This window comes from Neolamprologus brichardi, chromosome 11, assembly GCF_056152115.1.
Source record: "Neolamprologus brichardi isolate AB-2024 chromosome 11, ASM5615211v1, whole genome shotgun sequence".
NCBI classification, from domain to species: Eukaryota; Metazoa; Chordata; class Actinopteri; order Cichliformes; family Cichlidae; genus Neolamprologus; species Neolamprologus brichardi.
Window position 1 is genome coordinate 7,163,797 of NC_142114.1, and position 23,809 is coordinate 7,187,605.

The 23,809-nt window shown below is 39.3% G+C and overlaps 1 protein-coding gene across 4 annotated transcripts in view; it reads right to left on the reverse strand.

The window, feature by feature from the left end:
• LOC102799137 (CUB and sushi domain-containing protein 3-like) overlaps positions 1–23,809 on the reverse strand; it is a 238,547-nt gene that overhangs the window by 130,900 nt on the left and 83,838 nt on the right. For 3 of the 4 annotated variants that reach the window (XM_087848043.1, XM_087848044.1, XM_087848042.1), the window contains exons 6-19: positions 22,744–22,856; positions 21,407–21,484; positions 19,820–19,907; positions 19,080–19,204; positions 18,115–18,236; positions 14,024–14,127; positions 13,626–13,738; positions 13,118–13,300; positions 12,131–12,457; positions 11,143–11,337; positions 10,582–10,720; positions 8,967–9,154; positions 5,220–5,408; positions 3,343–3,459 (exon numbers count right to left, since the gene is read on the reverse strand). In XM_087848043.1, the coding sequence (XP_087704169.1) occupies positions 3,343–3,459; positions 5,220–5,408; positions 8,967–9,154; positions 10,582–10,720; positions 11,143–11,337; positions 12,131–12,457; positions 13,118–13,300; positions 13,626–13,738; positions 14,024–14,127; positions 18,115–18,236; positions 19,080–19,204; positions 19,820–19,907; positions 21,407–21,484; positions 22,744–22,856 (2,081 nt within the window). The remainder of the gene's footprint in view (positions 1–3,342; positions 3,460–5,219; positions 5,409–8,966; positions 9,155–10,581; positions 10,721–11,142; positions 11,338–12,130; positions 12,458–13,117; positions 13,301–13,625; positions 13,739–14,023; positions 14,128–18,114; positions 18,237–19,079; positions 19,205–19,819; positions 19,908–21,406; positions 21,485–22,743; positions 22,857–23,809) is intronic. The other variant, XM_087848045.1, reaches the window with a different exon arrangement.

The following is a 23,809-nucleotide window of genomic DNA, read 5'->3' on the forward strand; positions in this document are numbered from 1 at the left end:
ATCATTAAATTTACATAAGTAGACTGTGATTTTACATGTCAAAGGGCGATCGTGACTCAAGAGTTGGGAGTTCGCCTTGTAATCGGAAGGTTGCCGGTTCGAGCCCCGGCTCGGACAGTCTCGGTCGTTGTGTCCTTGGGCAAGACACTTCACCTACCGCCTACTGGTGTTGGCCAGACGTGCCGATGGTGCGATATGGCAGCCTCGCCTCTGTCAGTCTGTCCCAGGGCATGCAATCCATTATTATCTAAACCATAGGTGTCAAACTCTGGCCCGCGAAGCCATACCAAATTACTATTAGAGCTGGCCTACTGGTATTATACAGCTAATATATTGTTTAGTATTAAGCTTTGCTTGTTCCATATTCAGTTTTTCAGCAAAACTTATTTGACTCCATAAGAAAAGATTCATTCTTATATCTGGAGGAAGATTTTTTTTTTCAATAAATATTAATGTTAGCCCGCGACTTTGTTCCAGTTTTGAATTTTGGCCCACTGTGTATTTGAGTTTGACACCCCTGATCTAAACCAACTGTTAACTGTATATTTCTGTACATTTACGTATTATGATTCATATTGCCACATTCATTGACCTTGTTTATAGGTAACTTCACTGTTTGATCACGTTAAAATTTTCCTAATTTAATGTCTAAAAGCACTTGGAAAAGGCAGAATCCCAGGTAAAAAAGTGTATTTTCATGAGAAAGTTATTTTCTGTTATTTTACGGTAGTATTTTGGAGCTCCAGCTGCCGGAATATTACTGTTTTTTTAGGATTTGGTTTTTTTTCCTATTCATAGATAATTTCATTGTTTAATCACATTAACATGTTCCTAATTTAATGTTTAAAAGCACTTGAAAAGGCAAGATCCCATGTAAAATTAGCGCAACAAACTGTATTGTCATTACTGGAAATAACCGTATTTTCATGAGAAAGTTATTTTCTGTTATTTTACGGTAGTATTTTGGAGCTCCAGCTGCCGGAATATTACCGTTTTTTTAGGATGTTTTTTTTAACAGTGTAGAGCATAGGTGTCAAACTCTGGCCCGCGGGCCAAATTTGGCCCGCAGCCTAATTACATTTGGCCCGCGAAGCCATACCAAATTACTATTAGAGCTAGGGGTGGGTTTTTATAATCGATTTATCGATTAAAATCGATTCTGGCTTGGATTACGTAAAATCGATTCATTAAAATCCTGAATCGATTTTTTTAATATAAATTTATTTTGCCCGAAATGCCAGAATCTCAGGTGAAATCTCACAAAATTTCAACAACCACCAAACAGCTAAAACAGTAAATGAGAGCAGGAACACGGATTCTGCACAAAGACTTAAACACACAGCGCAGCCCGCGGATCAGAATCAGTTAGATGTCGAATTTCTCACAGTCGGGGCTGAAAGCCGACAGCCCGCTGATTCTGATCTGTCGGCGGGTCTGCGCTTTGTGTTCACGCCCTTTATGCGCTGATTCTAAAGCTGTTAGTTTGATGTCTCTCCAAACAATATTGACCGAACCAGCAGCAAAAGAGGATCCAAACTACGCTTCACAAAAACATCGTCATGTATTCACTCTTACTTTTACTGTTTTGCTTCGACCACGATGCACAGCTCTCTCTCTCTCTCTCTCTCTCCCTCTCTCTCTCTGTACGGTTTTCTTCATTATTCGCTTGCTTGTTACGCACAAGTCTACCGTTGTTTACAGCGCTATCGGCCGACTTTTTTTTTTTTTCTGTTTTATATACTTCCGAAAAGAAAACCTAATTTCTGCCGTTCAATGCTGAACAAATTTAAACTTTTTAAAATTATGCAAAATGCAAAATGCTTAGCCGTGTCTCTAATAAAACCGCTGTAACTTCAGAGGTAATGTTCATATGTTGATTAATGGTTTTCTTTCGTTTTTGATGTACTGCAGAATATTTTTATAAAATCCCAGGCCAGGAAAAATCACCTTCATGTGTTTCTGTGTTTTATCTTCAGCCACTTTGACACAAAGGCATCTGCTGTGACGCTCACACCTTTGATAAAGTCTTGCGTGTGTCAGCTTCCTTTTTATAGATACAAAAATATGTAAACGTACTAATCTGAATTATAATATTTCTGACTGTCAAAATTTCCCATATTCAAATCGAAGTGAATCGAATCGAATCGAATTAAATCGAATCGTGGATCGAATCGATTCTGGACCTTGTGAATCGGAATTGAATCGATTCTAAAAATCAGTGACGATACCCAGCCCTAATTAGAGCTGGCCTACTGGTATTATACAGCTAATATATATATATTGTTTAGTATTAAGCTTTGCTTGTTCCATATTCAGTTTTTCAGCAAAACGTGTTTGAGTCCATAAGAAAAGATTCATTCTTATATCTGGAGGAAGATTTTTTTTTTCAATAAATATTAATGTTAGCCCGCAACTTTGTTCCAGTTTTGAATTTTGGCCCACTGTGTATTTGAGTTTGACACCCCTGGTGTTGAGGATGTGCCCACTGACACATCAGCAAGCATCAGCAATGGTAGCTATCACAGTAAATAGTTTATTTATAAAGTATGTTACTGCCTAGTAACAGAGAGAAGATCACAAAAAACAACTTCACACTCAGGAATGTACATCCCTGCATTCCCAGGCATTTCTAAAATATGAGAATACAAGTCTCTATTGCACGCACGCATACACACACACACACACACACACACACACACACACACACACACACACTTGAATAGAAGAGCTGCTATACAGGAAGGAACAAAATGAGCTGGACAATTTAATATAGACTCAAAAAGAACAGTGAATGAACACTACATTGTGTAATATTTCTACTTATATTCTGGGTTACCACATACTTTGCATATCCAATCCAGTGGATATATTATTAGTTGACCTTCCTGATTCAACCCCACCAAAGGATTTGTGTTTCCCTCCAGTAGCGAACCCAAATGCGTAAACCATTACACTGTGGAGCCACCACTCATGGCCTGGCTACCATCCAATAATAAAAGCCCTGCATTTAAATGATCTTTGCCTGATTAAATGTACATGTTGCACTCTTTTCAGTTTATAATAATAAATCACTTTTATATCTCTAGAACCTTTTTGAGGAGGGAGAGATGTGTCCTTTTAATTTATGGTTACATAATTTGGTCATTGTTGGGAATACTAAATATGCGATCACTGTAGAAAGGACTAGATAAATAAAAACTGTTATATATAAAATCGCCATTGAACGCACAGGGAAAGAGGGTGTGGTATGTGTATCTTCCTCAAGCTTGGAAGTTGGAGTGTTTGGGGCATCTTAGCTGTTACTAACAGCTTGCATGCAAATATATAGATGCATTCTCCTACCTTTTCCATGGCTGACTTCTACAGTCCATGTGCAATTTAGAGAGTTAGGATACAGCTCAGGGTAGCCAGGTGATAAGATGATCCCTCCAGGTCCCCTGATATCACCGCCACATGATGCTGAATGGAACAAGAAGATAATGAAAGATAACTGTTGCTGGAAAAAAAAGGGTAAATTGTAAATGAACCAATAAATCCTTCACCTGAAGACAGAGGGGAGGTTAAGATGAATAATGCATTTGAGTCATATCACATCCTGTCCTGCTATTTTTATTTGCACCTGTAAATCTGCCACATGTGTGCACTCCAAACCAGCCCTAGTGCCTAACATGACAATACATTATTCATACATTTAGCTATCCACACAGATTTTCTGAATTCATGGTATCTTAAACTGAAAGAAATTGTTACAAAACATGATCATCTATTTAGTTAGAACACAAAATAACTTACAAGCATATTCAGAGGATTATAGCATCTGGATTTAGAATCATTATCACTTCAAGGTCGAAATTGATCTTTAAGAGAAACAGTTACCATTCAACTCATTTTCAGTCAGGTATAATCTAGTTGTACCCATGTAGAGGAAATGAAGAAGAGAAAGGGACAACGCATGTGGATTGGTGGGGTAAGGATTAATGTGTCTAAAGGTTAACTGGTGTAATTGAACACTGTTAAAGCCTGTAACCCTTTTCTCATGCTGTCATTAGATTTTGTCGTTTCACATAAAGGGCAGAGCTTTTTTGAACTCAGCATTAATGAAATGTGACAAGATTTGTGGGTTTTTTCCTTCTTGCATCTGCCTAAGTACGTGCTCTCTGACCTACGGGTGGCTTTGCAACCAAGCTCATGAATAGTTTCCTCAAAACAGTTAGAGTTGACAAATATTAGAAGTAGGACTGTTGTGAGTGTACACATTTTCAAAGTAATGAATGTCAGATGATATTTTGGAGGATAACTGGGATGCCTTGGGCTCCGCAGCTGTACACACCCACCCTCTACTCGAAACCTCTCTCCTTCCACCCACAGGCCTTCCAGCGAACACAACACATCAAGGCCTGAATCCTTACCCACCGACTAAATTACATCAAATATTTTATTAATGAGCCAAAATTACATAAAGTCATTAAAAGTGGATGAGTATGCTTGGCAAACGATCTACTTTAGAGGCTCCATAGGCAGAGAGCCAATGCATTTGGCACCAGTCTGGCACATACCTTGGCAAAAATATGCTCCCAGATATAAAATTAGTTTCAGAACAAGCACTGGTATGAAACTACAGTGTGGTACTGAGTCACATGTGCGGCATGCCAAACGTTGGATGTATTTTACTTGTTATTTTGTTTCTGCTGAGTGATCTGTGACCATTTTCACAAATGTTCTTCAGGTATGATACTAATGTAAACAGCACAAGAAGCAACATTGCTCAAATACAGCCCAGGGCATTATGTGGGCTATCAAACCTATCAAATCAAATCTATCTATACATGCTGCACCTCATGTTTTGATGTGAGGCAAAATTTGTCTTCCATATCACTTGATTTCCAACACCTCAGTAAGTTTTTCAGTAAAGCACTAGAGGCACTGTATTTTATGAATAAAAGGCACTTTTTTTATTTGTCAAACCTACTATGTGCTAAATGTTGCTACACCCATTGCTGGGTCTTTACCTTTTGTCAGAGTGCATCTTTTTTTAGGACTAAGAAGAAATCAAAGTAACATAATTGCCATTGTAGAGTTTGTGCCATCTACTGGTGGCAATATCCTTTAAGTACTGCGATTAAAAACTGTCAGTACATACTGTAAGTTAAAGAAATTACATCCCATTAAATGTGAGTTAAATATTCACTGAAATATTTAATTAAGGAATACATACATACCATCACAAGTGGGCAGTGGGTGGCTCCAAAAGTGGTTCTTCTCGCAAACTAGAGGCTCCTCGTGGCTCAGTCTATATCCTGGGTCACACTGGAAGGTCACAGTTGAGCCGATGGAAAGGTCGTGGCTTAACCGCAAGCCATTTACTGGGATACCAGGATCCATACAGGAGTATGTGTCCAATGTGACCACTGTAGAAATAAAAATGAAGCATTCTCTTTACATTGACAGTCTTTACATTGATATTTAAAGGAAGTTATGTATGATTTTACCTCATGTGTGTACTGGATCTTCTTCACACAGGTTACAAAGATGCAGTGTTTAGTGTTGCACTGAGCTATGCATAAACTAGCTGCATGTTTTTGACTCGTGACTGTTATTAAAATAACTGAGCCACACTCTTCACAGTTCTTGTGTGCACATGTGCACCTGGTATTAAGCAGAGCATTAGTGTAAAAGCGTCGGCTTTTCTATTTTGATACTAAATATAATATGACCTTTACACTCCTGAGGTGGATTGAAGTCACAGCATTCATGAAACATGAAATGCCAATTCTATTTTTGCATTCACTGAAACTTCCGTGTCACATTTTCCCTCTAAAAAAGTGTTGATTGAAGCTTTGATGTTAAAAATCACAGCAACAAAAGGCAGGTGTCAGGCCGCATGCATAATATAGAACGCAAAAAGATTTACTTTGCCTTTCTTTTACTGTTAACTTTAAAGAATCCTCTTATGACAAACAAACGACTCTTCAAACCAGGCTATGTTAGTACACAGTAGAGACTGCAGAAAAATGAAGTATTGCATTGACTGCCATAATGCCTGACAGTTTCTTCCTGAATAACCTTGATAGAGCTGTCAGCTTCTTTGATTTTTAAGAAAACAGGGTTTTATCTTCATGCCATTTAGACAGGTACTGTGGGATAGTAAAGGGCAGCAGCTTCATGGGGAGAGCGAATTCAGAGTATGACCTTGGTGAAACTGCACATCCACTTCATTTCCTTCTATACTATTCAGCTACTGGAAGACCACTTCACGTTTTTATTAAACAAAAGCACATTTGCCTGATAGTTTTACTCCTACAGTGAGCTAGTTTCATCTCTCTTAATTTGCAGTGATGCAAGTTGTAAAGAGATGCCCCCATTTTCCCTGTGATTTCCAGGACCGCCTTTTGGATTTCTTCCAAGTAGGGTTGCTTTTGATGCACTAAAAACATGCTGATTTTAGCCACTGACTGACAGTAGTTGTGTAAGCGGTTGTCAGGCCACTGGCGAGGAAGAATCTTAATATGGAAGGATTCATTTTCTGGAATTATAGAGACAGTTTATTAATTTCTGTAAAGTCAAAGTAACAAAGATATAGCTTAAAACAGGCATATGTTCACATGTTACATCTGGTGTCAGTGACTGCGAGCACTGCATGTATTTAAGTACAGCACATACACATGTAATTGCACTCCCTACAGAGACCTATAGCTCAAAACACAAACACTCAAAGTAAGTCAAATATATAATCTGAAAAGCTTTGTCATAGTATAGTTTACCTGTATGACCTGCAGAATTTCCTTGTAGCAATAGGGCAGAGTTGAATGGTGTAAGAAGATTTATAACCCATAGATAATTGTCATTAATAACTAGTGTGATCCGACCTGTGTGATAACAGAGAGATTGCTATCCTCTTGTAAGCCTCTGTAGGAAGCTTGCATTGCACTACTTTCATCATACATCATATGAATTTTGCTTTAATATGCAGAGCAGTCATTGATCACTGCTAGCAGTAGCCTCTAGGGTGCAGGTATTTGGTGGGAAAATAATTTCCTTACATCTCCAAGCCAATGGAGTCATGCCAAATACGTTACCGTGTAGTATGTTTTAAATGTTTGTGGCTAATTGTATAGCATGCTGTAATTTTTATTTAACTGAAGAGGTCGAATTTTCCTGCACATAAAGGGAATGATGTAGTGCTTCTGTGCCTTACTTTATTCACAGGATAACTAACCCTTATTTTGCAGACTAATTTTACAAATGAAGTAGGCTAGTTTTCCCAGAAGTATTTTGGCAATAAGATATGTCCTAAAAGGCAATGGAAGAAGCTAATATGATCTTACTGTTATTGCTTTTCGATGGCCTCATCAACAAAAGCAAAATGCACCCGAGATTGAAACGTAATAAGACAAAAGCACTTGTGGCCTGCTTTCAGTCAATAACAGAGACATAATAACAACCTCTGTCTTATGAATCAAATTGGAGTGACAGGGGTAATAGTGCTAGTGCAAACAATTGTGAAAATAAATCACAGTATGTCCAGAATATATTTGTACTAGACTTTTCAAAAACTACCATTCAATGCATAATGATGTATACCTTGTAGAGCTAATAGTTTGCTTCAGTTGTTTTGATTAGATTAACTTCACCTTACTCTGCGACCTTGTATTTGAAAGCATGGGGCTACCATTTGCACCTGACAAGTGGCAGTACATTGTTAACAATAGATTTGGGTTGCCAGTCGGTACAGAGGTGCAATCCCACATAGTCACTGTCATCTGGGATCACAGCTCCACAGAAATCAAGTGCACTGTTGACAAAAAAAAAAAACCTTTCACTCCATTGAACTTGCGTCCTTTTTACTTTGAGTGTTTGTTTACATTTACAGCACAGTGTTTGATTTTCTCCCCTACCTGGATAATTTATATTGACCACTATGACGCTTCTATCCAAGAAGTCAGAATAATTAATGTTCAACTGCTTTGCTGGACATCATTAACAGCCACTTTTATGTTTGTTTAATGCACAAAATATTTACCAGCAGTACTTTCTAAAAGGCTCAAAGAGGGAATACGAGTAGCAGAAAAATATGTATGGATAAATATAGCAGCAGTGACAGACATAATGCTATGCCTCAATGATAGACCAAGCAAGAGTGATAGCACAGCGTGCACTATAAATCAAGCTAAATGAAGTTACATTCAATTAAGAACTTACACTGAGTCTGACTTCTGCACCAGCAATCACAATCATAAAGAGATTAAATGCAATGCCACAACTGAAGACAAAGCTTATGTGCTCAATGAACAAACCTATCATAAACAGTAAACATTCAAAGAGTGCACAGCCTTTGATGAGAAGAATTCTGGAAGTTGTATTCAATTTAGTTTTATACAGATAGTGTCAAGTCAGCTCAAGGCGCTTTATAGTCAAAGCTAAACAACCGACAATATTCGACAAGTGACTACAATTAATATACAAAGCTTGCCTGTTTGCCTTACCAAAGATCCAAGAGCCCCAGGTAAACAAATAACCAGCATGAAATGTACACTGTGAATTGTGAGGCTTTAACACTAGACAAGAGATGATCTAAAATTAAAAACAGCAGAGCGGACCTCTCCAGCTAAGCTAAGCACTTATGAAAAATTTAAAATGTTTCACCTTTAAATGTTAATCACAGTAACTAATCTGAACTCATGTAGTTAGAGAACCCACGCCAATTGAGGCATTTTGTTATGCTCTTGACGTGTAATAGATCTGAAATATTTCCTCAACAAAGTTTAATCTTGGCATTTGGTTTCAGAAACTTAAGTGCTACTAGAAAAGCTGACCAACTTCAGTCTCCAGTGCCTCTAGCTGAAGCACAGTTGAACTTGTTTAAAATTTTATTCTCTATGTCTAATTATAGAACTGAATGTGTACCATCTCATCTCATCCTTTTTTTTGTTGTAAAGAAATTACAGGCAATAGCACTATACTCTCACCTTCATAGAAGATCTTGAAGCCACTGTTTGATCGACTGTTATCGGTGGTAAAGAGCAGATACAGGAAGTTACTACTGCTGAACAGGAACTGAGGGACCTGGGTTCCATTAAAAGAGCCAATCAGAGGAGAGAGCAGATTGGGACCATCGTGAACCTCCAGGAAGTCATAACTGAGCTCAGTCTGAAACCTTAAAAGTTAAACAAAAGGACAGATGGACTTTAAGTATACATATTTGTTTAAAAATAAATTTAGTTACCTCATACAGTTTGGTAAAAATGTGACAATACTGAGGTAATAAGGTAAAAACAAGAAGTTATAACCACTTAAAAATACAGCAATATCCCTGTATTTTGTACCAACAATGGTTTGAGCTGAGTAATATTACACTGAAACTTTTATATTGAGGTTAATAAGGCCTCACAAACTGAGCGTAGTGATGTGGAAACTTACAAGGCAAAACCAATTAGTACTAGTATAGAAGGTCTAGCAGTAAGGTCTAGTGATTTACACATTTGCTTAACAGGCAGGAGCAATAAAATGATAATATCAGTGTATTTGATTTTTTTATACTGGCTTTAAAGTTGTAATAACCTGGTGTTTCCAGGTGTAACCAGTCTTGATACGGGTTATTGCGTGGTATTCACTTGATATTTCTTTTGTAACTAAGTCACTTGTTTTTATCCCAATATTAACACAGTATTACCAAGCTGTAAAAAGAAAATGTAATTTCTTTTACAGAAAAACATCCTAATTTTCTGCAATGGGTAAAAAAAAAATAAGCGCTACAGCAAAAATTCCAATAATTGGAACAGTTCCTGGAAATGTGACATTGCTATGCATCTGTTGCAACCTTCTTAACCCCCCCCCCCCCCCCCCCCCCCCCCCATCAAACAACTGGGATCAACACAGATATATCTGTCAATATTATTGACGTTTCCAGACTGAAATTTATGCATTCTTATCTCACTGATACAAGAAACTGTGAAGCTTGCCTCAAGTATAGTGCCATCATAGGTGTAATGCTTTAAACAGGCATGAGAAACCCTGTGCTCATTTTAAATGAGGGAAGAGGAAAAGACGGTTAATTTTATAAATAATAAAACAAAAACAAAAAAAAGTCACAGTAAAGGCAGCCCTTTGAAAAAGCAACAATTATACAACATGAACAAATGAATGGATTTCATGATTTCACTTATTAATATTAAGAAATAAAGATTTCAAAGCAAGATTTTCCCTTTCCTTTTTTCCCCACTTTCTTTTTTTGAAGCTCTCTCAGGAAGTGAGCAAAGCGGGTAAGCAAGATAAAGGATTACTTGAGGCTTTCAGCATTTTTGGAAACTAGACCAAAGTCTGTGTTCTTCCTCCTCTGACTTTCTATTTCAAACTCAGAGGCTTCCACAGCCAAGGGGAGCCATTTATGTTTGTGTACATGTCCTGTATATGCATAAAGGGATATATACATGAGTGTCGGTCTGCATGTAGGTATACGACTACTGCAGCACAATATGTGATTATATTACACCAAGAATTAAGTCCTTTTCCAGATTTTGTCATTCTACACGTGAGTGTGTCTTTGTTTCAGTGGCTGACTTGTTGCAGTACTGTCATACAGACCTGTCAAAGCTAATCTTGATGGAGCGTCCCGGCTCGGCCTCAATGACCCACTCACAACTCAAGGAATCTTTGTAGTAGCCTGGCCACCCGGGGGAGAGGATGACACCAGATGGCCCTGAGTAGTGTCCTCCACAAGGAGCTGGAGCAGTGGAAGGAAATTTAAGGGGGCATAAAGAAGACAAAGAAAGCAGGAGAGGAGAGGAGAGGAGAGGAGAGGAGAGGAGAGGAGAGGAGAGGAGAGGAGAGGAGAGGAGAGGAGAGGAGAGGAGAGGAGAGAGGTAGAAAAGAGAAAAAAGTTGTTTTAAAGATGATACCTCTCGGTATCTGTTCATACCCACATGAAAAATATTGAAAGAAAACACTTATAGGATGAGTCACCAAAGGCCTGGAGTTACAGATACCTGAAAATAAATCTAGCCTGGTTTAGATGGACTGAACTCCGTGTTCCACACTAACCCACTCACTTTTTTTGTATCATGTTTCTGTTCTTTCTTTTCCATCCCAGTTCAGCAGTTAACTTATACTCATTCACATAATTGTTAGCAATTACAATTTAATTACCTTCACATTTGGGAATGAGTCCACTCCACATCACCTTGCCTTCTTCCAGATGGCATGTGATGGTGTCAGCTCCCTGTGTCTTGATAAAGCCATCCTCGCATACAACAGAGATGGAGCTCCCCAGCTGGAAACTGTCCCCAAAGCGCCTAGCGTTCAACGGTATGCCAGGGTCAGGGCACTCATTATGCCCAAAAGCTTGTAATGAGAAGAAAGGGAACAAGATCTAGTGACAAATGCTCTTGTGTGAATGAGAAATTGGGTCTTTGAGTAGTAGAGAGATAAGGGAAATGGATGTAGCTGTCCGTAAGAGAGGAAAAAAGAACATACAAAGGTCTGCTCTATACACGTAGGGTTGACAATAGCCTCTGTCTTTAAAGCTTGTTGTGAATTGCACCGGAGGAAAAGCAAAAGAATTACAACGGCACTGCATAGGCAATAAGGCATCTGAGTTAAACACTACCTCCACAGTACTAAATGGTGCTTTTTGTTTATAAAGGTACCATTGGCCTAACTTATGCTGCAGCTTTTCTGCTCAAATCTTGACTGGAAAAGCTGTGCTAGGGTTACACTTATTAAAACTCAGCTGTAATCTGCCAGCGGTTTTATTAACCTTTTTTAAAAAATATTTGTTGTCCATTGCTTCAATGAATTGTAATGTGTCCTCGTGTGTTATAAAAGATGCCTGCCAAGAAAGAAACCATTATTATCAGGAAAAAACATAATTTCTAAAAGAGCAACAAGGACGACAACACGCTCATTCATATAAACTACAGGTGCTGCTGAACTTCATTCCTCTTCTATTAATACAATTAATTTGCACAGTACGCTTAGTAATTATTTTTTGTTTGGTTAACTGCGTCTAAAAATTGTACCAATTTAACAGGTCAGACAGACCTGAGACACCACCAAAAAAATCCCTAACCATGAAAGGTAGAGGGTGAATGCATTTCTCTTTCTTTTAGTTTCATTTACTTGATCAGCCACTTACTGCTATAGGTAATGTTGAACCCTCGTCCAGACATCGAGTGATCGGCCTGAAACTCGAGCTGCAAAACGTTGCTATTGGATGTCAGATGGGAAGGAACTTCAGCCCCCGAGAAGCGTCCCAGTATTGTGGCTCCTGACTGATCCCCATCTTTGATAGTAAGAAAGTCGTAAGGAGGCTCCAAATCAAAGTCATTGAAGGCCAAATGGATCCTGGAGCCAGGCTCAGAGATAATCAGCCAAACACAGTTAAGGTTGTTCCCGTAGCCTTCTGGATAGTCTGGAGACAACACCGTCCCCATGGGCGCAGTGAAGTTAGAGAAACAGGGAACTGTGTGACAGAGAGGGCAAAAACATCAGTTATATATCCCGAGTAAGCAATTTGTTTTACAGCAACTCTCACTGGCCACACGACATGTCTACACTGCAGAATCTGCCATAACAGGACCAGGCACAAAGATCTCTACAGAACAATGTCAGTACTGTATAAGTAGCTCAGCAAACTGGAGACAAGTTTACTCCCAAGGGCGCTGAGTAGCTTGAGAAACATGAAACTGTAAGCAGGACGGAGCAGAGAACTGTACAAAAGTACAGACATATATGAATATAGGTGCATAGGAATACTGCACACTGTCCCAAAGGAGGCAGTTAAATCGAAGGAACACAAGTCTAGTTTTTTGTTATGGAGATAGGTTAGGAATGTTGTAACTACAAGGAGAGGAATGCCTTGACAAAGGATGATAAACAGTAGAGTGCATGTTACCTTCTCCAGTTCAGTTAAATAGTACAACAACAACAACAACAACAACCACCCAAAAAAGCAAGCTTGAACAAAAACTTCCCATTTCACACAATGTGCTGTGTGCACTGCTCTGCATGTTCAGTTAACAACTCTGTAATTATTTCTCAAATAGCACAGTGTCATTGTGAACCTTCCAAGCACATAAGTAATTGCTTATCCGCTGTCATTAAAAACAAGTATGGGACTCACATATGCAGATGGGGATATTAGCTGACCACTGATTGTTGTTCTGGCAGGTTATCATCCTTTCCCCAATGAGCTCAAATCCAAATTGGCATTCAAAGCGTAAAACATCTCCATTTAAAAAACCAGTTCCCTCTTGATAGCCATACAGAGGTGTACCGGGGTCGCCACAACTCTCTTTGTCAATTTCTGTGGAGAAGAGAAAAGAGGGGGACGAACAGATGAAGTAAGTGAGAAAGAGAGTGGAAATGGGAGGGGGAGAGCAGAGGATTACATCAAGGAAAGTAGTCTGAGATAGTTTTTTTTTTTCTTTAAGATTATCTGTATAGGTGCAGTTGAAGAGTGGGGAAGTTGGGTTAAGAAAGTTTTTTTTAAGAAGTAGAAAGATAAAAGAGTGACAGATCGGCAGGAAGGCAGACAGGAAAATAAAATTGTTGCTTTAGTGAGAGACAGTCAGAGACAGACATGAATACAGACAGTGAGAGATGGCATCAGCACAATAGTGTGTGTGTACCTTTGTAGTTGATCTTGAATCCAATTGAGCCAACACTCTCATCAGACTGGAGGTGAAGCCACATCTGATGGGACATGCTGACAATTAGGTCTGGGACAAAGCTCCCAGTGAGCCTGCAGATAAGACAAACAAGCCGGTGTGGGATCAAAATTCACTATTGAGAGATTTCATTACACATTAAGCAGATTAGAAGACAAACATTGTTATACGCAGATAAAAAACACAAGTAACTTGAACAAGTAAGCCACACTTGAAGTGGTGGAGTCATTTAACTGTTTTAAGCATTCTTTTGTTCAAGTATTTCTTTTAATGTCGACTCACAAAAAGATTTGGAAAGATTTGACTGCAATATTATGCTAAAATAATCTATCCAATGAAGTAGTTTATGAAATACTTACACTTGAATGATCGTTTTAGAGTCCCCTACTTCCCCTCCATCTCCAATAGTTAGGGAGTCATACCCAATTTCTAGGTCGAATTCTTCAAAGTTGATCTGAATAACCTGTTGTAAAATACAAAGTCACTATGACAGTCTATGATTGGCCGTGAATTTGCAAACAGCAAAGCCCTCCTTACACCATTCAATAACATTTGAGAACACTCTACTGAATGATATATACAGTGGGGCAAAAAAGTATTTAGTCAGCCACCGATTGTGCAAGTTCCCCCACTTAAAATGATGACAGAGGTCAGTAATTTGCACCAGAGGTACACTTCAACTGTGAGAGACAGAATGTGAAAAAAAAATCCATGAATTCACATGGTAGGATTTGTAAAGAATTTATTCGTAAATCAGGGTGGAAAATAAGTATTTGGTCACCTCAAACAAGGAAAATCCGTGGCTCTCACAGACCTGTAACGTCTTCTGTAAGAAGCTTTTCTGTCCCCCACTCGTTACCTGTATGAATGGCACCTGTTTGACCTCATCATCTGTATAAAAGACACCTGTCCACAGCCTCAACCAGTCAGACTCCAAACTCCGCCATGGCCAAGACCAAAGAGCTTTCGAAGGACACCAGGAAAAGAATTGTAGACCTGCACCAGACTGGGAAGAGTGAATCTACAATAGGCAAGCAGCTTGGTGTGAAAAAATCAACTGTGGGAGCAATCATCAGAAAATGGAAGACATACAAGACCACTGATAATCTCCCTCGATCTGGGGCTCCACGCAAGATCTCATCCCGTGGGGTCAAAATGATCATGAGAACGGTGAGCAAAGATCCCAGAACCACACGGGGGGACCTGGTGAATGACCTGCAGAGAGCTGGGACCAAAGTAACAAAGGTCACCATCAGTAACACACTAAAACGGCAGGGAATCAAATCCCGCAGTGCCAGACGTGTTCCGCTGCTGAAGCCAGTGCATGTCCAGGCCCGTCTGAAGTTTGCCAGAGAGCACATGGATGATACAGCAGAGGATTGGGAGAATGTCATGTGGTCAGATGAAACCAAAGTAGAACTTTTTGGTTTAGACTCAACTCGTCGTGTTTGGAGGAAGAAGAATACTGAGTTGCAACCCAAGAACACCATACCTACTGTGAAGCATGGGGGTGGAAACATCATGCTATGGGGCTGTTTTTCTGCCAAGGGGACAGGACGACTGATCCGTGTTAAGGACAGAATGAATGGGGCCAAGTATCGTGAGATTTTGAGCCAAAACCTCCTTCCATCAGTGAGAACTTTGAAGATGAAACGAGGCTGGGTCTTCCAACATGACAATGATCCAAAACACACCGCCCGGGCAACAAAGGAGTGGCTCCGTAAGAAGCATTTGAAAGTCCTGGAGTGGCCTAGCCAGTCTCCAGACCTCAACCCCATAGAAAATCTGTGGCGGGAGTTGAAAGTCCGTGTTGCTCGGCGACAGCCCCAAAACATCACTGCTCTTGAGAAGATCTGCATGGAGGAATGGGCCAAAATACCAGCTACTGTGTGTGCAAACCTGGTAAAGACCTATAGTAAACGTTTGACCTCTGTTATTGCCAACAAAGGTTATGTTACAAAGTATTGAGTTGTATTTTTGTTATTGACCAAATACTTATTTTCCACCCTGATTTACGAATAAATTCTTTACAAATCCTACCATGTGAATTCATGGATTTTTTTTTTCACATTCTGTCTCTCACAGTTGAAGTGTACCTCTGGTGCAAATTACTGACCTCTGTCATCATTTTAAGTGGGGGAACTTGCACAATCGGTGGCTGACTAAATACTTTTTTGCCCCACTGTATAAAGTAAGCCAGCGTGGTATATTGCAGATAGTTTATGTACATTTGCTGAGAAGTCAATGTGTCTGTCAGCAGTTTTTTTTTATTTTTCAATACATTTCAACAAAACCATGAAGCTGAAAGTCGCCATTTGCCTGTGGAAGCTGTTTACGCTAAAGTGATTCAAACAGAGAGGTCTCCTGACAGACATTGCTAACCCCGCCAGTCAATGTTATTCATTGCGTTCATTTAAATAGGCCAAACCCTCTCAATCAGATGAGCAGTTATTCTAAAGATTTATTACCAAATAACCCACCATCTAATTTTTATGATATTCATAACATAGCTGCTCATTTCCATAACTTGCCTTTTGGGAAAATGTTGCTGAAGATATTGTAGCTAAACTGCAAAAGGCAGGCCTACACAGAGAAACTCCATGTAATGTCATATACAATTGCACAGGAGGACAGCTCAATGTTTGATCAAGCAGAGCTATAAAAGCCGAAGACGCTTCCTTCTATTTTCATAATTCACATAGCTGCTATAACATACAATATATTCTGGTACTTTAATCAAATATCCACAAACTACCCGAAAACTTAAATCAACAGTGGCGTTCGGGGGAATAGAGGGAAAATATAAAACACAACTCATATCAGATTTTTGACTCTTTATAGGAAAAGGCTTATAGAGTGAATGTTAATGGGGATGTGCAGCATAGACAAAGGACACCGCAAGCATCCTTCAAAGCAATATAGAAACTGACAGCAGCATTACTGCAGAACACAAATCGAATTTTAAGAACCAATCAGAGTAAAGCAAACTTAAGCATATGAAGTTATTAATTGCCTGTCTGCATTTACCCTTGAGATATCTTTGTCGACTGTCACTGGTGAATCTTTTTACCCCCTTAACAAATGTACATAGCGTCACAAAAGATGACATTTTTAAAGATCAAACTGGCAACAGCTGCTTACACTAATAATCATGTCTGCTGCAGAGGCATTACACAAACATGCCACATTATCTCAGCCTGCACTTTGCCTGCACGGATTAGTGATGAAAGGAAGGATGCCGTAATGACACCAGTGTCACATCTGTTGATGACAACCATATGATGGCCGCTTGCTCATCCATAGCCTTCATTCTTTTGGCCATGGTTTGGGCAGCGTCTGCACAATATGTATGTATAACAGCCTCATTACGACACGCAAATAAGCATAATTACCATAATAACACTAATGGACCAAGTTTCAGTGCCAAGTCGATGGCTTGTTTGCCTAGGAGAGTGCACAGTGGCACAAAGCTGCGGCACTTGCCAGTCCTAGTGAGTTCTGAATGAGCATCAGTTGGTGAGTTATTATTTATTAGCAGGAAAGTACTTAGTTGACACCCCTGTGTATATGGCTCACTGGATAGAATACCAATAGAAAGACAAATTTATGTAGGAGAGCAGTAATGACCATTTGGAAAACAGCTTTGACCTCTTCACTTTGGGGGAAAAGCTGGTCTCAATCAATCATCATTTCTCCCCATTTCCGTGACCACAGATGAATGAAGCAAATCGCTAGGCTGCCGACAGCCACAGTCAAGCTGGTAATCTAGTGAGAACCGAAATGCCATCCACTCCTGCAATGTGCATTAATGACAGAAAGTAAAAAATGGAAATATATGCATATTCTATGTAGCCCCTCCTAACTTGGGTAACCCTGGAAAAAAACAGACGCATATAAAACACAGATCCAAAAATTTCAAGGAAATATGTCGACAAATGCTCTACAGGGAAGGAACTATTTTCACAGTACAAATGTGATGGTGCTCAGGAGCAGCAAAATAATGTGTTTTTTTTTTTTTTTAATAAAACTAATGAGGGAGGTGCAGTGCAAAGAGATTACTCAGAGGTAAATTTTACAAGTGTTGGTCTACTATTTATTACCTTAATGGAATTGCAGGTTGGCACTACACAAAACCTTTACTCTTATTATTGCAATCATGAGCCTCACTGGGCTTCTAATCTTGACCTTTTGTATACTGCATTTATATTTTGGAAGTAACTGCTTTGTTCCAATGCGGAGGTGAGCAGAGAAAAGTGAATATGAATGCATAGTTTTTGGGATTTACTCTATCAGAATTTACTGCTATTTAATTAACACAAAAAAAATGCGGAAAAAAACCAAGATAACAAGGCTTGTCACTACTGAATCCTCACCTCAAACATCAACTGCTACGGTTACCATTGTAACAGTAGTGGTGGATGTTTAATGGACAGTGTACAAGTTCTCCTACCTTGTTCGGATCACTGGCAGTGATGATCCACACACACTGTGAGTTACTCTCATATTGGATAGGAAAGTTAGGGGATGTAAACGTCCCCGACGGTCCCTGTAGATTCGACCCGCAGGTTTTCACTGCAACAGTATAAGAGGAATATCAAAGCAGAGAAGATATACAGCCTGTGCAACTTTTTTGGCACTTTAAATGTTTTGCTATTATCACTGACTTGTCTTAAGTGCGTTCTGCAGTATGACGTGACATAATAACCCCCAACGTACACCAGCAATAAAGAACCATCGTGAGAAACATGAAGAAAAAGGAGTCCTCCAGCACAGTGTGTGATCCCCACTGAGCCCTGATCTTAACTGAGACAGCTCAAACTTTTCAAGTTCATAAAGTTCTCCAATCTGGAAAGCTGATTTAAAATCTCTCAGTAAGTGTACCTTGGAGAATTGGTGCAGCTTTAAAGGCAAAAAGGTCAACCCAAACATTTTCATTGTACTTTCAGTGACCAGAAATTCAGGCCAAACGGCATTTTTACATATTTATCATTTTATACTTGTCTGTGTATATAGAAAAGATATAAAGATCTGTGCTGGACACACAGCATAAACATCACTAAATGACCCATAAAAATTAATTTCAACTTCGCAATAAATATTGATGAAAATGGCGCTCAGAAGGCAGAGTAATAACTCGTGCATTGTAATGTGACTGAAAGGTAATATATTGTTTGCACAAGTAGAGAGGAGGTCTATTAGTCACATTTCCATTAATCAAATTCTAAAAGGTGCTCCAGGTATTATGAAACACAGAAAAACAGTGAGGGCATTTTGAAATGGAAAAGCAGAGTGTAGCAGAAGAGGCTTTCATACATAATTAACAGCAATGAACTTTCCTCTATCTGCATGGAGCATATATCCAGAGGCACCGCCTTAATCAAACAGTTTTATTAGCTCATCGGAAGCCCCGCTCACCCTTGCAGACGGGTCTGTGGTCGCTCCAAGCAGCGAAGACTTCGGCAACGCGCTGGCAGGTAATCGTTTTGGAACCCTGCAGCACATGGTCTTCATCGCAGGTAAATTGAGCAGTTGCTCCGATGCTGAGAAGATAGCAAACACCATTAACGCCCGAAAAAAAGCAATCAATTCCTCAAAAATGACTCCTGATGAAATATCAAATTCATTATTTGTTTCAGGTCATTCATTTACAAAGAAACGAGTATATGCTGCGGTAAAGCGAGGCAATGACAATGGACTCGTACTGTCACAGGTGACTACACTGGGCTTCCCTATGTACACATAACAGCATAAGATTGGAAAAAAAAATCAAACCATGCCACATAACAGAACAAAGAGACTGAAAGTTGATCATATTATTTTCCCTGTTATCTTTTTCCTATGCTTGCTAAATGGGCACTGAGACAAATGAAAATGCAGAATATTAACAAGAAGATTATAGCCAACAGACTGAGAATGACAGTAAATAAAACAAAGAATGTTTGAAATCTGCAGCAGGTGGAGAATAAACTGGTTAACACTAGTTTATGTGCACACCTGTTGCTGACTTAATAGATTGTGACAGTAAAAACTCATGACATGCAGTCATGTGGCGCAAGTTATAATACTGAAAGCGGAGCACTCATTTCAATATCCCTCAGCACACATCTGCACATACGCTACGTATCCTTCACTCAAGCTGCGAAACAACAACTCACCTGAAATCGGAGCCTATCCGTTTGCCGTTTTCCGGCTCCCCTGGGTCAGGGCAGTAATTAGACACCTGTTTGATTCCTCCTTCATTCACTAAGCAGAGAAGACAGGGACCAAGAACACTGTGAGAGAGACACTTGAATTGCTAAAGCCCAGTGTTTTCAGAAAACACCCACTGCAACAGCAAGCACCTGAATAGCCGATAACCCTGCATGTTCAACGGTTTTTGCTTTCACGAATCATAAAGTTCTGACACGTGACGGTTTGACCTCATCTCGAAATGTCAGAGACTTTTAACTGATAGCTTTTTTGCAGTGCTGTTGTGTTTTGTGATATTACAGTGAGTGGCAAGGGTAAACGCAGCACTCTTACCTGAGCTAAACAAAATAGAGGAAAATCTATCTGGGTCCAACAGGCACTAAGAGGATTAAATAACCTTCAACTATCGCTTGCAGGAGCAACAATAATCACTCAGTCAGACTCTCCATACATAATAATAATTTGCGTAGACTAGATAAAGCCTTGGAGATATGGCTTATATTGAATATTGCCTTTACCATGGAAAGAATGCAGAGAGGCGATTTAGAGGCAAGAAAACAGCTTGTGTGTTCTGACTTAACAAGCTCACGTTCCCCTTACATTATGATCCGTACATCAATGTCTGCATGCACTGGAAATTAAACTCATGGAATATGTAGCTGCATAATTATCACTGAGGTGTGCTGCAATGTTTGCAACAAGACATCACCCCAAACACACACAGAGACCCTTCAGTTTTAGCGTGCGGTGCTCTAATGGCATGTTGCTTGCTTTGAGGAAGTTCATTCGTTTTTGAACTTAATCGCCACAGGTTATAATGTTGTTATGAGTTCAATTATACGGCGTAAATCCACAAGGCATACAGTACGGCGCATTCTCCTCGCAGTCTCTGAAATGATATACAGTATTGTCTCATAGAAAAGACTTGAGCTCACTGCATTATTCATGTCTCCATGCAGTGCAGAATCTATGACACATAAGGTAATAAAGATTGCAACCTGTTATCATCTGAGTGTTTAGCACACTGTTGCGTTAGAGGGAATTCTGCTCCAGATTTATGTTAATGACAGAGCTCCGCAAGCAATTAGAATGCATTTACTTCGCTCTAAGTGTACACAAATCATCTGACAATTGAGTGGTCACTCAACCTTGACTACCGCTATGTGTGTAGATCACATAGTGCATGGGCTTAAGTCTGTGTAATGTGTAGCTTACATAGAATAGAATGAGACAGATGGAGTTTTGTCTGACAGAAGCTGATCATGTTTAGTGGTTTGCTGCAATATACCTAACTAGGGCTGATCTAGCTCAGTAAGTTTCTGGCAGGGAAGGAAGTCCTGGGCAGCAGGGGAAATAGGTCATCAGAAAGAAAAAGAGACTGCACTTCTGCAAAATCTAGTACTGTAGCTTAATTCCTTCATCGAATGAGGCAGCAAAAAAAAAAAAAGGGGGGGGAAGCGACAGAAAGAAAACAAAGACCCAGAACACAAGCCCTCCATAAACAAAAAATCCAAACAATGAAAACAGTTGCGTAAGAAAAATAAAAGACTTACTCAAAGACAGTTTGTTAGTGTTGTCCTTTCCTGGTAATAATTTTACCCCTCTGGATTTAAGCTCTCCAGAGCTTTTCACTGGTCGAGAGCAATAGAAAGAGTTCATTAGATAAAAGAAGTTACAGTATTAGATGTGAGAAGATACAGTACAAGTGTTTCTTTCTCTGGATAATACTTGGTCCTATGAAGAACATCAAACTGTAATTGCTTTTGCTCAGCATCATCTTATCAAAAGGCATTAGTCCGAAGGGTATGATGCAATCTAAAGGGTTGCCCTGGCAATTCAATCAAACCTAGATTATATATTTATTTGTTTATTATGTTTGCCTGTTGATATAGCTCACACATTTTAAATGGTGGATGGAAATTGATTGGTCAGAGTGGATTTAATGGTTATAGCATGTAGTGGGGACACACACACACACCATGCAGAATCAAAAAGCCGCCCCAGGACTGCAATGCTACTTATTTAAAGAAAGTCTAATTAAACACAGCAGGGGCCAGATTGCAAACAAAAGCCAGGTGATGCAAGTGGCTGTCATCATTAACAGAACAGCCATGAGCAGTAAAATGATGTATCAAGCAAAAAACAAGCAAAACAAGGCTATTTGAATTTGAAAGTACTGGAACAATGCCTCTCCTCTGAATTGCACTCTAGGTCAGCTGGTTCTTTCCACACAAGTACAAAAGAAAGGAAGTGAATTTATTTGCTGATTCGATGAGAGCTGATACATGCTTAAAAGCACACTGCTCAATAAAACCTCTAAGTGTTTGTCTGTTTTAAAATATCTATGTTCATATGAAAACTCATAAAAACTGCTTGACCACTACATAGTAATTAAAAGGAGAGGACAAAGGTGACTTTTCATGCACCTGAATGAATGCTTGTCTTACATCTACAACGATTTGCCACATGCATGTTATTCAATGTTTGTATAGAGCTTTATATTGAACAAGCAGATTTCAAATCTGTTTTACACTTCGAGGTTAAGTATATGCAGCAAGTAGTCCATGCAGCACATACACTGACTTAAAGTCAGGCTATAAAACAATGAGAGTGTAAGAGACTATTGAGCTGTAGTTTTGCGAGGGTGAGAATATATATACAGTATTTATCTCTCAAATATTTGATTATCAAGGCGCTTTGAAGTCATTGATTTAAAGCAGAAAAAGCCTTCATGCCCTCTACAGAGAATATTAATCAAAGTGTTTGATATTCAGTTAACAAAGATCAAAAACATGTTTTGTAATTACAGTGTGTTTTTCCTACGATGAACCCTTTTGTTCATGTAGGGGGCCCTCTATTACGATGTGCAAATGAAGCAATCATGTCTTACCTTGATACTGAGCCCTGAAGCCTTTGTGGCGGTGGTTGCTCTCCGTCACAAAATGCAGTCGTAACCAGTTTTTGTTGCTAATGATGGGTGCTGGAATATTCATTCCAGTTAGCCTGTGTGTAAACAAACAAACAAGAAAAACAAGAGAAAAAAATGTTGCTTTTTAATTTAATTTACTCCCTGTAATAAGTGTTAGTTAATGAGCCCCTCATAAGACACCTATTTACAGTATATACATTATATTATATTATGTCTTTATAGGGCATTTCCATATGGATTAGGAAAACCAGAAATAAAAAGCTGTAATTTTTCTTTTACGAGATTCTTTACAAGAATGGGAGATCTGCAGCGCACCAGCTACAGGGATGGGCTACTGAATGAATCATCTACTACTAACATCTGCTAATTATGTCATGCCTGGAGAGAAAAACTGTGATCTTAAAATAAAACCCAACAACGAAATCTAAGAAATCTGGCAGTAATTTGTAAATACGTATGTGAGGGAGTAAAGGAAAAATCAGCACAAAGAGAAAATGTGAGGGTACCTATGTGCAGACATGCTGTCAGTGTGCTGTGGTGGTGTTGCAAAAACTAGTTTGCATGACTCAAAGTTTCTCTGTGTTTTCACTACATCTGTTTTAGTGTCTTCCGCTGGTTTTAGATCAGAGCTTTCATTCTGTGCTTGGCCACAGCATCAGGGATGCTCTATAATCATAGAGGCTTGTAGCTGCTGGACCTTTTCATTTCTCAGGCTAACCAGCTGGGGGTTTTTTTTCTATTGCTCTGTAATCACTTCACCATGCTCTGTCATACTGCAGTCAATAGCACACAATGCCATTGTAGCTATTAACCAAGGGCTTGGGACAGTCGAGCCCTGTGCTCCCAAATTGGCTCTCTCATGAAAAATAATGCGTTTCACACAAACCCACAGTTTATGTGCCTGCATGTGTGCCCACCCAGTTGCATGTCTTAAGGTGTGTGCAGTCATTTTTTTTTATTAAGGTTTGGCTACGTAATTTCTTTGGCATTTACTACCGAGCAACCTAAGGGGCAGTAATAATAAGTG